Genomic DNA, 14,501 nt, shown 5'->3' with positions numbered 1-14,501 from the left:
TTCTTTTTCGATATAATATTAAATCTTCTAGTGTTAGTAGTTTAAGTATACTTAATTTTAAAATAAATAGTATTTCTTATTAAATATACTTAATAAGAAATAAATTTGGCTGATCAACTTATCTCATTGTTAATATATTCATGATCTTAGGCACATTACAAATTTAAACTTTGCAATGTAAAGATCATATATTACATAGTCATAATATTGTTTGAACAACTAGGAACTAAATGTTAATTCGATTAAAAATATAATTATGTGAGATTCTCATTAGAAGGATGCAATAAAAAAAAACATCAAGTACATTGGTCATAAAATATAAGTATCATTATGATATCATCTTTTATTTATAAAGTTATATACAATATAAAACAAAATATAGCCACTACATAAAATATCTAAAAAAAAATAATTTGGCTCTAAATATGATTGGAATAAAAAACAGTATAAAAAGCAATTTTATATACATTTTACGTTACCAAGTTTTCTTGACTACTTATGAATTATTTCATGAAACATACAGACCTTCAATGTATTAAGTACAATTTAGCATTATTTTATTAATACGATTTAAATTGGATTGAAACAGCATTATGTTAATCATACTTATAATAAAAATTAGCAATAATATTAAGAATAAAAATGCATTATGTTAGGTCCAGACAAGAGCAACTAGGTTTCTCCAAGTTATAGACTGACTAAAAATTTATCATCTTGTTTAAATTTTGTTTATGTGAGGGACTTAACACAAGTGTCTCCATAACACTTAAGTAAATAGGAGTTACTCACATGAAATACATATTTATTTACGGTTTCAATTATATAAAACATGGCTAAAAACCTCTATAGGGCTATGGCATTTTCATAAAATTTGTCTGTGAATTTGATTTATGAAATTTTATATCTCTAATTATGTTCTGAATCTGGACAAGGGCAGTCCCATTTTGTATGAACCTTTGGAGTTAAATTTACAATCTGAACATGTACAGCTTGACATTTTTCTAGCTTAGGTGGAATGAAGCATAATCTATAAGTAACTTCATCACCCGGTAAAGGAACATATTCACCTTCAATGCTGAAAGAATATGATAAAATGTTATAATGAGCAGAGCTTCTTCACTTAAAGTAAAAGTATTATTACTCTGATATATGAACAAATATTGCTTCCCCTCCAGACTGTGGTGTAATAAATCCATGACCCTTATTGCGACAAAAGGATTTAATTACGCCTAGTTCCTGAGGATTTTCTAAAGCTCTAGCAGATCTACAAATTGAAATTTTATTATTGAAAATTTATAATTAAGATTCCAAAATTACTAACGTGGAGGCCGTGCGATTTCTTTTGGTAATAATAGGGCTGGGCAGTTGGAGTCTTGGGCTACCAGCTGTTGTTCTCGATGCACATTCGCGGATTTGTTCTTGGGGGTCCGACATAATAAGAACAGACTTAAAATTTTGTACTAATTTGAAGATGGGTTTAATGACAAAATAAGATATAATATAATTATTAAGATCACTTATTAGAATACTAGGTGCAAATACTTTCAAACTTATAGGTTAAACAAATAATATCGATAAAATTTGTATACATAAATAATTATAATAAAGTCAAATTAAAATTTAATGCGTATCGTCAATAAAACTGTCACTTAATACACGTTGGGCGTTTCTAGCGGCAAGAAGGTGAAACTGACCAGCCGACATCTTTTAATTTGACAGTCGACTGTTTTCATTCGAGACAAAATAATAATATTTTCATGGTTTAATGCATAGATAAATAAATATGCTTAATAATAAAATTTTTATATGGTTTTCATTTAGCTTCAATCATTTTTTTTAAGAAGTTAACGATTTTCATAACCACTCTTTTTGTTTTCTGATTAATTTTATCTGATCTGATCTGAACAAAAAACCCTTGATAATGGAATAAAATTATTGATTATTCCGAGGAATAACCCGAAAACAAATGGTTTTGCTAAATAGTTATAGTATAGTTGCAGTAAATTAATTACGATTAATATAGCCTGATAGAAAAAAACTGATGCGATAAACATTCTATAAGGTTGTTCGGAAAGTCACTTCGTTTTTTTACCATCAGCATTTAACTATATTTTTTTGAACCTAGCATCACACTTCAGCTCAATTATTATTATATGATTTGAAAACCTATATTTTAAGGCTTGTGTGTAAAAATTTCTAATCAATTACATGCAGTAGTTTGTGGATGGTACCACTTGAATACAGAAAGAATTGATCAGCATTTTTGACATATTTTACTCTCTTGCTATAGAAAAGGTAAAAATACTGTTTGTGTACGGAAATGGCGTGTTGATAGTACGACAGTGTCAAAACTGGTTTGCTAAATTTCATTCCTGGTATTTTAATATCCAAGATGCACCAAGTCCAAGAAACACGGTGGAAGCTGATAAAGACGCGAGAAAGGCATTAGTTGATGCAAATCGGTGAATAACAATACATGAGATCCCACTGAGTTAAATTTTATCAAATTTAATAGTTTGTGACCACTCAAAAGGTCTGGGATTTTCCTTGAAACTCAATGTGTGGTTTTGAAGCAAATTGTCACTAGGAATCAAATGGAATGTAAAGAATACAATACACGCAATAGCCCATGAAACAAAAAAGAAGAATCTGCTCAAAACAGGTGCAAAACAGAAATTTACCAGAAAAAGGTGATGCAGTATGTTGTTAAGATTTTAAAGGAGTTAGTCTTTTTTCTGCTTTTCCAGGATAACATAACAATTAATTCGGATGCCTCATGTCATCAGCTGGATAAACTAAATGATAAACTTCAATAGAAAATGTCAGAATTAACCCACAAGCAAGGTATAGTCCTGCATCAAGATGACGCAAGATCTCATAAGTTTGGTCGATTGCCAAAAGCTTTTGTAGCTTGAATGGGACCCAATGAAACATTCTTCAGACTTGCCATCATTGGACTACTATTTGTTCCGTCCACTAAAATAATTTTTAAGCGGTATAACCTTTACCTCAAATCAGCATCAAAAAGCACTTTGATCAGTTTTTGGCCAATAACGACCAAAAAATTTATGTTCTTGGAATTATGCTAATTTCAGAAATATGATAAAAGATGTTAGATCAAAACTGCCAATACATAATTTATTAAAGTTATTGTTTATTGTACAAAAATTACGTGCCAAAATGTCTCCAAAAAACGAAGTTACTTTCCGAAGAACCCAATATAAAATTGTTTGCAACACTTCTAATCATGAATATATTATTTTCTCAATTTGCATATGTTTGTATCTTAAAGAAACCGTGAATGGAAGTCAAAGTAATTATAGTAACTGTTTCCTAAAGGAAAAATAATTGGAATTTGCAACAATCTATTAAGTAAGGATCTCTCGCACAACTCGCTGGTGATATTCACTTTTTTGGCTTTTATCACAATTCATTTTTGGTGAAACTTACATTTTTTGGAACACAAATGATAGTTTCCAAGCTCTACTTCATTTGTCTTTATAATAAAGATTATACTAATAGAATTTAAATTTTATTGACAAGCAATCCATTTATTTTTGTTAAATTCCAAATTATTCATATAATTTGGACAATAAGCCCCAATTCAAGGGATAGATGTTTTGCCCTGGATAATTTAAAATAGAAAAATACTAAATATTTTTTGAGATGAAGGTTGCAAGATTAAGAAATTTTATATAACAACGATGAATATTTTGTGCTCTCAATAGTTTGATAGATTACCACTTCTTTAATTCCACAAAAAACATGTTAAAAATGAAACCAATTAGTTGCAAAGATCAGTGAATTTTGATGGATAACTTTACAATAAATACAATATATGTAATGCAAGTGGCAAGTAATGCTGATTATCAAGCGCCCTTATTACTCAATGTCAAACATTGTTAATGTGCATGATTTATGAATATGTGATTTACTTCTCTACTGGTTTAAGCATATTTTTTTAATTTATTAGATAAATGATAATATGGAAAATCTCATTTCAAATTTTTTTGTCAAACTACAAGGTAAAAACAGCTCAATAATAGATTGGTGATTGGTAAGCATTTACCATGCGTTTACCTATCAAATGAGGGGCAAATTATACAACATTAATATATGAATTAGCATCCTAAAAGTCATTCCAAGTTGTATGCAAGTTAAGTACTTTCTTTGACCAAGGAAGGTAGTAGCTTCGGGCGAGAGATTCAGGGCTTAAACTTATAAGTCAAATACGGCTCATCGTGCCGTTTACAAAAATTATAATAAAATAGAAGTATTAAAGTATATTTTATAATTGGAATATTAATGCCAAGTCATTAGTAAATTAGGTAATATGTGTCTACAACTTTTCTTTTTGATAACAAATAATACTTTATATAATGATTCAACTTTACTATTCCTTAGCTTTTTAGTTTTATTGCACTACTACACGAGGGCCTTATTTTTATCGAATGTAATAAAACACACAAATCATTCACAAAATAATAAATATGATAAATTAATTTAAAAATTTGCAATGAAAGTAAATGAAACTGTTTATTTGAATAATTCAAGTTTCATGTAACCCCGCTGTGAACGCTTAAAGCGTACCAAGAGAGAGTTTCATGAGAAATTCTCATATTCTCATGCTCTTCTTTTATCTATGTTCTTATGGTCTGTGAATATCTTCGGCTACTCTTCTTTTATCTATGATCTTTGGCTTGAATTCGCCATGATTTCAGCGCTGGCAATACTAATTTATTCTGTGATCAAGATTTGAGCACCTAAGCTGCATGAAAGACTGTTTGGTTCTGTTTCTTTCGAATGTTATTGAATTATACCTCGTGTTTAATTTCGCCGTCCATGCTGAAAACTTTGCAGAATATTGAAGAAGTTAGTTTAAACGGTGAGTTAAACAGATATCATATACAAATTCTCAATGAAATTCATGTTGTATGAGAAAAATAATGATTTCTTCAATGTAATATGAAACCTGTTGATGAACGTCGACTGGCTTCAAATACAGGTTACTTTTATTTCATTTATCTGCATTGAATGCTTAAGAATACTTTATTAATAAAAAAACAAGTGTAAGACAGCAGTACTTTATCGAGTCATTAAATTATTGCTGTGATAACCAAAATTTTCGCTTAGTCGCAAATGTAATATGGCGGCTTTGTATATATAAAACGTCCTGTAAGTTGACCGCGTTCTTGAGTATTTTTAAAGTTGTCATTATTTTTCTGATTCTTCTTTAAGTTCTTGTTTATACCTTCTATCTTTATTACCATAGATTTAGCGATATATTTAAAGTGATATAATAAGTAATGGAATTTTTATGTTTGAATTTGGCTGAACAGTAATATAAATTTGTTTGTTGTAGGATTACAAATATGAATCCAAATCGTCCACAAATGGGGCGGGCAAGGGGCCGTGCTAAAGCCCCACCAGCTGCGGGTCAAGCTCCAAGACCTGGACAAGCACCCGAAACAATGGTAAGATTTTTCAATTACTTGAAATGTACCATAAATAATTTTGAGATGTTCCAATGATGTGATAAAATTTTTTGAAACAGTCTTGTAGTGATTACGCATACCGAAAACATTACAGACTGGCAGTTAAAAGTTATATATTTGTAGACACATGTTTAAACACTTGCACATGCATATAAGTTTTCACACGTGCACATATTTTTGTACACATAAGCATACACACTTGCACATGCATATAAGTTTTTACACATGCACATGTTTGTACACATAAGCATGCACAGCATGCGTGACTATACACATGTGCATTCACAGCAAATATGTGTGTTTGCATGCAAGCACATACACATGCATCTTTATACATGTTTGTATATTGACATGCATGTTTATATGCGTTTGTATATAGGCATGCATGTTTATGCACATTTGTATATGGACATGCATTTTTATACATGTTTGTATTTACACATGCATGTTTATACACATTTGTATATACATATACACACATTTGTAGACATCCTTGTATATGCATACACACATTTGTAGACATCCTTGTATATGCATACACACATTTGTAGACATCCTTGTATATGCATACACACATTTGTAGACATCTTTGTATATGCATACACACATTTTGTATATGCATACACACATTTTGTATATGCATACACACATTTTGTATATGCATACACACATTTTGTATATGCATACACACATTTTGTATATGCATACACACATTTTGTATATGCATACACACATTTTGTATATGCATACACACATTTTGTATATGCATACACACATTTTGTATATGCATACACACATTTTGTATATGCATACACACATTTTGTATATGCATACACACACACACATTTTGTATATGCATACACACATTTTGTATACATCTTTGTATATGCATACACACATTTGTAGACACATAATTATATACATGCATATACGTTTAAACACTTGCACATATATATGTATACATGCAAATACACATGCATGCATGTTTGCACAGAAGCATACACAACCTTGTGTATTAGTGCATAACCATATATGTATATACATATGATATATGTATTCCCATGCATGTCTGTTTGCACACAAGCACATAGCCATGCATGTGTGTTTGCATACAAGCATACACAATCTTGTGTATTATTACACAACCACATATGTATATGCACATGATATGTTATACTATACGCCTTCACATGCATATATTTCTGTTTGCACAAAAGCACATAGCCATGCATGCATGTTTGCCCACAAACATGCACAGCCTTGTTACACATATGTTATATGCATATGTGTGTTTGCGCACACACATGAACACATATTGACAGACATACAGACATGCATGCCTGTTTGCACACAAGCATACACAACCTTGTGTATTAGTACACAACCACATATGTATATACACATATGTTATATACATTCACATGCATGTGTGTCTGTTTGCGCATAAGCACATAGCATGCATGCATGTGCGCATAAGCACATAGCATGCATGCATGTTTGCACACAAGCATACACAGCCTTGTGTATTACCACATATGTATATCCGTATTCACATGCATATACGTCAATACATGTATAAATGCATACATGCTTGTATGTATGCATGCTTGTAGATATATATAAATGCATATATGTATATATATATAAAATTTAAAAAAAAATGTTTTAGGTATAACTTAGCGACAAATGAATGAGTTTTATTCATTCATTTGCTCGCTAGATTACACCTAAAAAACATTCTTAAAACTTTTGAAATTTTTTCCATGCTATTTCTATACAAAACTTTGATTGAATTGTGCTCTATCTAAACGTTAATATTAAGAACTAAAACTTTCAGAGAATTGTTTTTTATCTATATGGAACCATTTGAGCCCCTGGGAGCAAGCAAATTCGAAAATGACCATTTTAAGGACCAACCTTATATATATATATATATATATATATATATATATATATATATATATATATATATATATATATATATATATATATGCATATATATGTATATATATATATGTATATATATATATATATATATATATATATATATATGTATGTATATATGTACACACTAGAATACCCTGCCACGCGTTCCTGCGTTTTTTGTTTAATCCACTCGATTAAAATATGAATTTGTTTCACAATTATATGTTCTAATTTTTTTTTTAAAAATTACTAACCAAATCACTTATGAAATACTTATCCAGAGACCTGGGCCAACGTCACTCCCATCTCAACCTGGACGCACAATGGCTGAACGGATTTCAGAGAGGGTAAGCAAAGTTTTTCATTAAAATAAAAAACAATGGACCCATATGGCAAACTCTTCTAATTATAATTGTTTTAAAATGTTAGTTTGTTATAAATGTATCAAAATCAATGTGTTGCATCATGAATTTATATTTTAATATAAAAAAATAGGGCCAAATCCCACATTGCAATAAATGATATAAAAATTTCTTCAGGCACAACCTCCTCCAGGAATGAGCCATCCGCAGCAGCGTCAACCTCCAATGCAACAACCGGTAAGTTAATATTGAGTTATTGAATATTGAGATAAAGCAGAGGATATTCTTAGTGTTAAGTTTATGTAGAAATTGAGGTGCAGTTTTTATCAACAAAACTGCATCAAATTTTTAATCATTATATTTTAGTTATCTATTTGTTATTCTATTTATTTTTATTGTATTTTGTATTTTTCTATGGCAAGTTCGTGAATATAGTAATGCAAATGTGACATATTTATTTTGCTTATCATCGAACTTATAATGATTTGAATATTATTTTTAAATTCTGATTTTTGTACTGCAGGCTCCTGTTTATCAACCTAGTGGTGAAACTATTAGACCTGGTGTGCCTACTGTGCAACAAGCTGTGAGTTATTTCTGAAATTATATGTATAATTTATTCTTATTACTATTATTATTATTACATAGATATTTCGATTCAAATTTATAATAATCCATTTACATCTCAGATATCTGTGCATTTAGTTACTTAAATTTAATTGCTAATAACTGATGTCATAGTTAATTTGATATTTGATAGTTCTACTTCATCCATTTTATATTATTTAGTCTAATCAAATTTTTTAAACTTGTACAGCCATAATTTGTGATAAGCTTGCCTTTATCAGTTTTTATTTGAAATATATAAATTGGGTTTCTTTAGTTACATTTAGTTATGTTATATTAGAGTTTTATATTCACTGCCACATTTTAATTTCAGACTGGTAGGGCATTGACACGCAGACCTGAAGGATTTGAAAGCGGTAAAGATACTAAAAGTATGTATTTTATATTTAACTTTTGATTTAAATAAAATTAAATTTAAATTTCAATGATATATGTTACTGTATGTTGTATAATAACAGGTGTACGTACTGTTGGTGGAGATGTACCCACAAGTGCTGGCAGAGGATCAATGAGAGGAGGCCGTTTGGCAACTAGTTTGGATACTATACGTACTAAACCGGATACCATTACCGTCAAACAAGGTAAATACAATCTCATACGATTTTCAAAAATTCTTTCCAATTTTTTGGCAATAATATTGTACTTCTTGTTTTTATGCTTTTTAATGAATGAATAATTCTAAATAAATTATTTCAGTTATTAATATAAAATAATATGCAATATTCACTATACTATTATTATCAATGAATTATTTTAGACATAATCAAATAAGTAATCAATACCTGATTTTACTGATTATAATTATTTATTAGGTTCTACTGGTCGTCCTGTTAGACTAAAAGCTAATTATTTCCGCCTACTTCATCAGACGAATTGGTGTCTCTATCAATATAGAGTTGATATGTCGCCAGAGGAGGACCGGACTTTTGTTAGAAAAGCTTTACTAGCAAATCACAAAAACACAATCGGAGGATATATTTTTGATGGAACTGTTTTATATTGTTCGCACAGATTGAATCCTGATCCAATTGAATTGACTTCAACCAGAAAGTCTGATGGCAGTCAAATTTTGATTCGAATTAAAGTAATTTGAGATATATTTATTTGCAGATTTTAAAGCATATTCATTAATAATTTTCTATGGTTTTCTTTATTTTAGTTGGCGAGTCAGATAACTGCAGGAGATTATCAGTATCTTCAATTCTTCAATATTCTTATGCGTAAATGTTTTGAAGGTTTGAAACTTCAATTAGTTGGTCGCAATTACTTTGATGCATTAGCAAAGGTATTAAATAATATGCTCTTCTGATAAAAAGAATTATCATAAAACTGCTGACTTGATGTAACACTATACTTGATATTTTAGATCAACATTCCTAAACATAAGCTACAATTATGGCCTGGTTATGTTACATCTATAAGACAGCATGAAACTGGAATCCTTATGTGCAGTGAAATTACCCATAAAGTAATGCGTTTAAGCACTGCTCATGACATTCTTATGGACTGTAAGAGATCTGCAAACTTCAGAGAAGAATTTGAAAGAAACATTATGGGTTAGAACTTATTCAATTCTTAAAAATTCTACATTTACACCTATATACATTCTTTCTAAAAATGTACATATTTTATAGGTACTGTGGTCTTGACAGACTACAACAATAAGACTTATCGAGTTGATGGTGTGGATTGGAACATGAGCCCTGCATCAACATTCAAGAAGCGTACAGGAGAAGATATTTCTTTTATGCAATATTATAAGGATGTAAGTTTTTGGTCTTCTTTTATCTCGTTCCTGAATTATATAAAATTTAAATATTGCAGAGATATGGTGTGCCAATAAGAGACAAATCCCAACCTATGCTTATTAGCCGATCTACTGATAAGGACATTAGGTCTGGACTTGCCAAGCTTCAGGCATTAGTTCCAGAACTCTGTCGAACTACTGGATTGACTGGTAATTTAAATCTGATTTTTTTACATTAGTTATAAAAGACTTGTCTTATAACATAATATATAATCCTCATTATAGATCAGATGAAAAACAATAATCAGCTTATGAGCTCCTTGGCTGAGCATACACGTGTTAGTCCTGATAACAGAATCCAAAAACTTTTGGATTTCAATCAGAGGTTGAGAAATACTCCTGAGACTCAACAAGAACTGTCTGCCTGGCAAATGAAGTTAGACAATAACTTAATTGATTTATCAGGAAGAGTACTTCCATATGAAACTATAATTCTGGGATCAGTCAAGTAATAATACTAAGTACACTAGTATTAATAGTTTCAAATTCATACTTACAAATTTGCTTTTGTTTTGTTTAGGGTTCCTGTAGGACGCAATTTAGATTGGATAAAAGATGTGCGATCAAATCCATTATTGCATATTGTTCCTATTCGTACATGGCATGTGCTTTTCCCGACAAACTTCAGGAAAGATATCTTTGAATTTGTCAAGATCTTGCAGAAATCATCTGCAGCAATGAAAGTGACAATGGCCAATCCTATTTAGTAAGTATAAAAGTTAAGCTACATATTCCATGTGATAAATGTCTCATTACAATTTATAACTGTTTCAGTAATGATTTGCGTGATGATCGAACTTCAACCTACGTTGATGAACTAGAAAGAATATTGGGTTCTGGAAATCCAGATATAATAATGTGTGTTGTGCCTAATAACAGGAATGACAGGTATAATTCATTTTGCATAATTTTATTTTTACTCTGCTTAAGTACTTTTAATTTAAACCTGTTTGTTTAAATATTAGATATTCGGGCATTAAGAAAAAAGCCTGTGTGGACCGTGCAGTGCCAACTCAAGTTATTTTGAGCAAAAATCTAACATCTCGTGGTGTTATGTCAATAGCTACAAAAGTTGCAATTCAGATGAGTTGCAAAGTGGGTGGTGCACCTTGGTCGGTTGAAATACCTGTATCTGTAAGTAAATTTTTGATTGCTAATTATCACTAAATATTAAAATATTTTATTAAAATTATGTTTGTTACGCAGGGTTTAATGGTGATTGGTTTTGATGTATGCCATGACACACAAAGTAAGTCCCGTTCCTATGGTGCTATGGTTGCCTCATTGGATCAGAATTTAACAAAATATTTCTCAGCGATCAGTGTTCAACAGCCAGGACAAGAACTTGCTGATGATTTGGTTGTTAATGTTACAAGTAAGTTTTTGTGGTAATTTATTCAACTAATTTCTGCAGATATAACACTTTCCACAATTAACTAAACTTTCGACTGCAACTGACAATGATGAGAAATAACGATAATTGAATTTTAGTTACACACTTCTTTCTTATTTTATGTGTTAAGCAAACTAGAAGCTGAATTCGAAATTGTTAAAGTTTTACACTTTATGACCTGCATCAGTTGTCAACTATTAATGTCTAGTATTGTCTAACATTTTGTACAATTTAACTCAAATTCACTAATATATATAATATAGTGGTTACCTATATATAAAAATGCTGAATCATTTGTCAACAGAGGCTCTTCACAAGTTTGCTTCTGTTAATGGAGCTTTTCCACAAAGAATCATATTTTATCGAGATGGTGTAGGTGATGGACAACTCCAATATGTTTACAACCAAGAAGTAAAACAAATGAAGTTCATGTTGCGTGACATGTATAAGGGCACTCCCCCTAAGATGGCTTACGTCATTGTAAGCAAACGCTTAAATACTCGCATATTTACAGCTGATGCTAAAAATCCTGAACCTGGCACGGTTGTAGATGATGTAATTACTTTGCCTGAACGGTGAGTAGTATATTAATTGCATTATGTTAAGTTCAAGATTCAAGTTAGTACAAAACATACATTCATCAATCAGTATGAGATATATTAAAGCTTGCTGAGTCTCATGTATTGGTGTATCAAATGTATAGGTTTTATTTTAAATGACAATAACTTTTATTGCAAATATATTTTGAAATTGCATTATAATTATCAAATATTCTTAAGCAATTCCTTACTTTTTAGGAAAGTATAGAATTTATATTACAAAAAAAACTATTCATTGCTTATGTGCAAAATATTATTATAGGTATGATTTCTACCTCGTGAGTCAGACAGTCAGGGATGGTACAGTATCACCTGTTTCTTACAATATTATTGACGACACATTTGGGCTGCCTCCTGACAAAATGCAGAGACTCACGTACAAGTTAACTCACATGTACTACAATTGGTCAGGAACATCCCGCGTTCCTGCTCCTTGTCAATATGCCCATAAGTTGGCATTTTTGATTGGGCAATCCCTTCATAGGGCTCCTAATCCATCATTAGATGATACTCTTTACTTCTTGTAGTTCAATGATTTGAACTTATATATTTTTGGCAAGTATATAGTTAAAGCTTGTTATAATCTTCCAGATATTATGAATTAGGAACTAGGAACTATGTACCTGTTATTTGCCATTTATGTTTTTGACGCTATGAATTTAGATTTTAAGTACTTAACATTTAATTGACGTTATTTTCATATTGATAATTATGAGTTGATACATACCATTTGTTGATTATTACCTAGTTTTTAAGCAAACTAAGGTTATAACTGTTGACTAAAGTTCTTTACTATATAGTATTATTGATCTTATATGGAAAGTTTCCTTTATTTTTGATATAAGAATAATTGTTAGATGGTTTATAATAATGTTAGTTTTTTTTATATGGAATAAAAGTTTATTATGACAAAAAAATTTATAATTTAGAATTACTTCATAAAATTTTGACATATGATAAATTTGCATTAGATCCTCTTCATATTTGAAAAAATTATTTTTGTTTCATTTAAGTAATTTACTATAAATATTTAAGTAAATAATTTTTTTTATTTTTGTTACATGAATGGTTAATTGTAAATGCAACTTGTAAAATTTCAATTTTGAAAAAATGAAAATCGATTATGAAATTATTTCCTTTGAAGCTTAAGTCTGCTGAAAAGTGATTTAATCCATTAATATTAAATGCAAGTAGATTTCAGAATTGTGTTGCTGTTCTTTAATCGAGGAAAATAATTTTACCATTTAATTTAAGTATAATTTACCATTGTTATTTTTGCTTTCATGCATTTAGTTTTTTATATTACCATTTTTATTTGCTTTATGTAAGAGTAGTCTAATGTGATTTATATATTGAAAGAAAATACAATTGACTTACATATGTTGCAGTTATTTGTTTGAGATATTTATAACATATTTGAGAATTTGTTGATGGTGTTTTAGTCTATTATATTGTCTAGAGTTCTATAAAACCCTAATTAAACATGTATTGCATGTATGATTATTTTCAATAGTTATAAATTTTAGCTGATATTTTAGCTAAAATTTGTAACTTGAAAATATTCATACATGCAATAAATGTTTCATTTGTTTTGTATTCTCTGTTGTTATAGTACAGAAAGATGAAATTAAAATGAGAAAAAAGTTTTTACACTTCAGCAGTAAAAGGTCAGAAAACAACTTGATTGACTTCGAAATAAAAAATTATATTCAGATTTAATTTACAGCAGTAAAGAGTCAGAAAATAACTTGATTGATTTTGAAATAAAAAATGTACTTATTTTACAGAATTTAAGTACAAAGTAGAATATATAATACTTGAATTATAAATTGAAGACATTAAAATTATGCTTTATATATAGTGGTGTATGGCATCGCGCCTTAAGGCACATTGCAGGAACTTCCAGTACCGAAAAATAAATTATTAAACAAAACTTTGAAAAAATTAGATTTTTAGATTTGTATTTTAATTTTTCTTGAAAATGTTGAACATTTTTTTTCAAGCAATCGCGCTGCATAGCTGATTTGGAGTCGAAATATCAAATAAATAACCCGCGTAAATAACCCATATAAATTTTATGTACACGCAGTTTGTACTTATTATAATCTTAAATTATTATTAAAATATCTGATAATATGATGTACATATGTCTAATGCTCATTTTTGACCGTCAAATGCATTGTTTCTTTACATTTTTTTATTGGATCTCCAAAGACGTTAGACCTGCCTTTACAAAAATTTTACCAGTTGCTCATTTTGTTAATGCAAGTAAAATAATTTTTAAATTATTTA

The 14,501-nt window shown here is 29.7% G+C and overlaps 2 protein-coding genes across 2 annotated transcripts; one reads left to right on the top strand and one right to left on the bottom strand.

The window, feature by feature from the left end:
* Nucleotides 1-530: 530 nt before the first annotated feature.
* LOC113366725 (cold shock domain-containing protein CG9705) lies at nucleotides 531-1,652 on the bottom strand. Its single transcript, XM_026608379.1, has 3 exons — nucleotides 1,322-1,652; nucleotides 1,142-1,264; nucleotides 531-1,075 (listed from the first exon to the last, which is right to left on the bottom strand). Exons 1-3 carry the CDS (start codon nucleotides 1,432-1,434, stop codon nucleotides 907-909), a joined length of 405 nt encoding a protein of 134 aa, XP_026464164.1. The 5' UTR covers nucleotides 1,435-1,652; the 3' UTR covers nucleotides 531-906.
* Nucleotides 1,653-4,730: 3,078 nt separating this feature from the next.
* Nucleotides 4,731-12,942, top strand: LOC113368415 (piwi-like protein Siwi). The gene is made up of 19 exons (XM_026609957.1): nucleotides 4,731-4,885; nucleotides 5,363-5,474; nucleotides 7,703-7,768; nucleotides 7,961-8,020; nucleotides 8,307-8,369; nucleotides 8,724-8,781; nucleotides 8,869-8,991; nucleotides 9,223-9,494; nucleotides 9,570-9,695; nucleotides 9,777-9,966; nucleotides 10,045-10,175; nucleotides 10,235-10,367; nucleotides 10,443-10,665; nucleotides 10,738-10,923; nucleotides 10,992-11,105; nucleotides 11,183-11,351; nucleotides 11,424-11,592; nucleotides 11,915-12,185; nucleotides 12,472-12,942. The coding sequence occupies exons 2-19, from the start codon at nucleotides 5,373-5,375 to the stop codon at nucleotides 12,734-12,736; spliced, it is 2,721 nt and encodes a 906-aa protein (XP_026465742.1). The 5' UTR covers nucleotides 4,731-4,885; nucleotides 5,363-5,372; the 3' UTR covers nucleotides 12,737-12,942.
* Nucleotides 12,943-14,501: the final 1,559 nt, after the last annotated feature.

The sequence above is a fragment of the Ctenocephalides felis genome, unplaced genomic scaffold, assembly GCF_003426905.1.
Source record: "Ctenocephalides felis isolate EL2017-DRISC unplaced genomic scaffold, ASM342690v1 CF-g0.4_SCAFFOLD_01170, whole genome shotgun sequence".
Lineage (NCBI taxonomy): Eukaryota > Metazoa > Arthropoda > Insecta > Siphonaptera > Pulicidae > Ctenocephalides > Ctenocephalides felis.
Note: the sequence above shows the minus strand (reverse complement) of the source record. Positions and strands in the feature narration are given on the sequence as shown.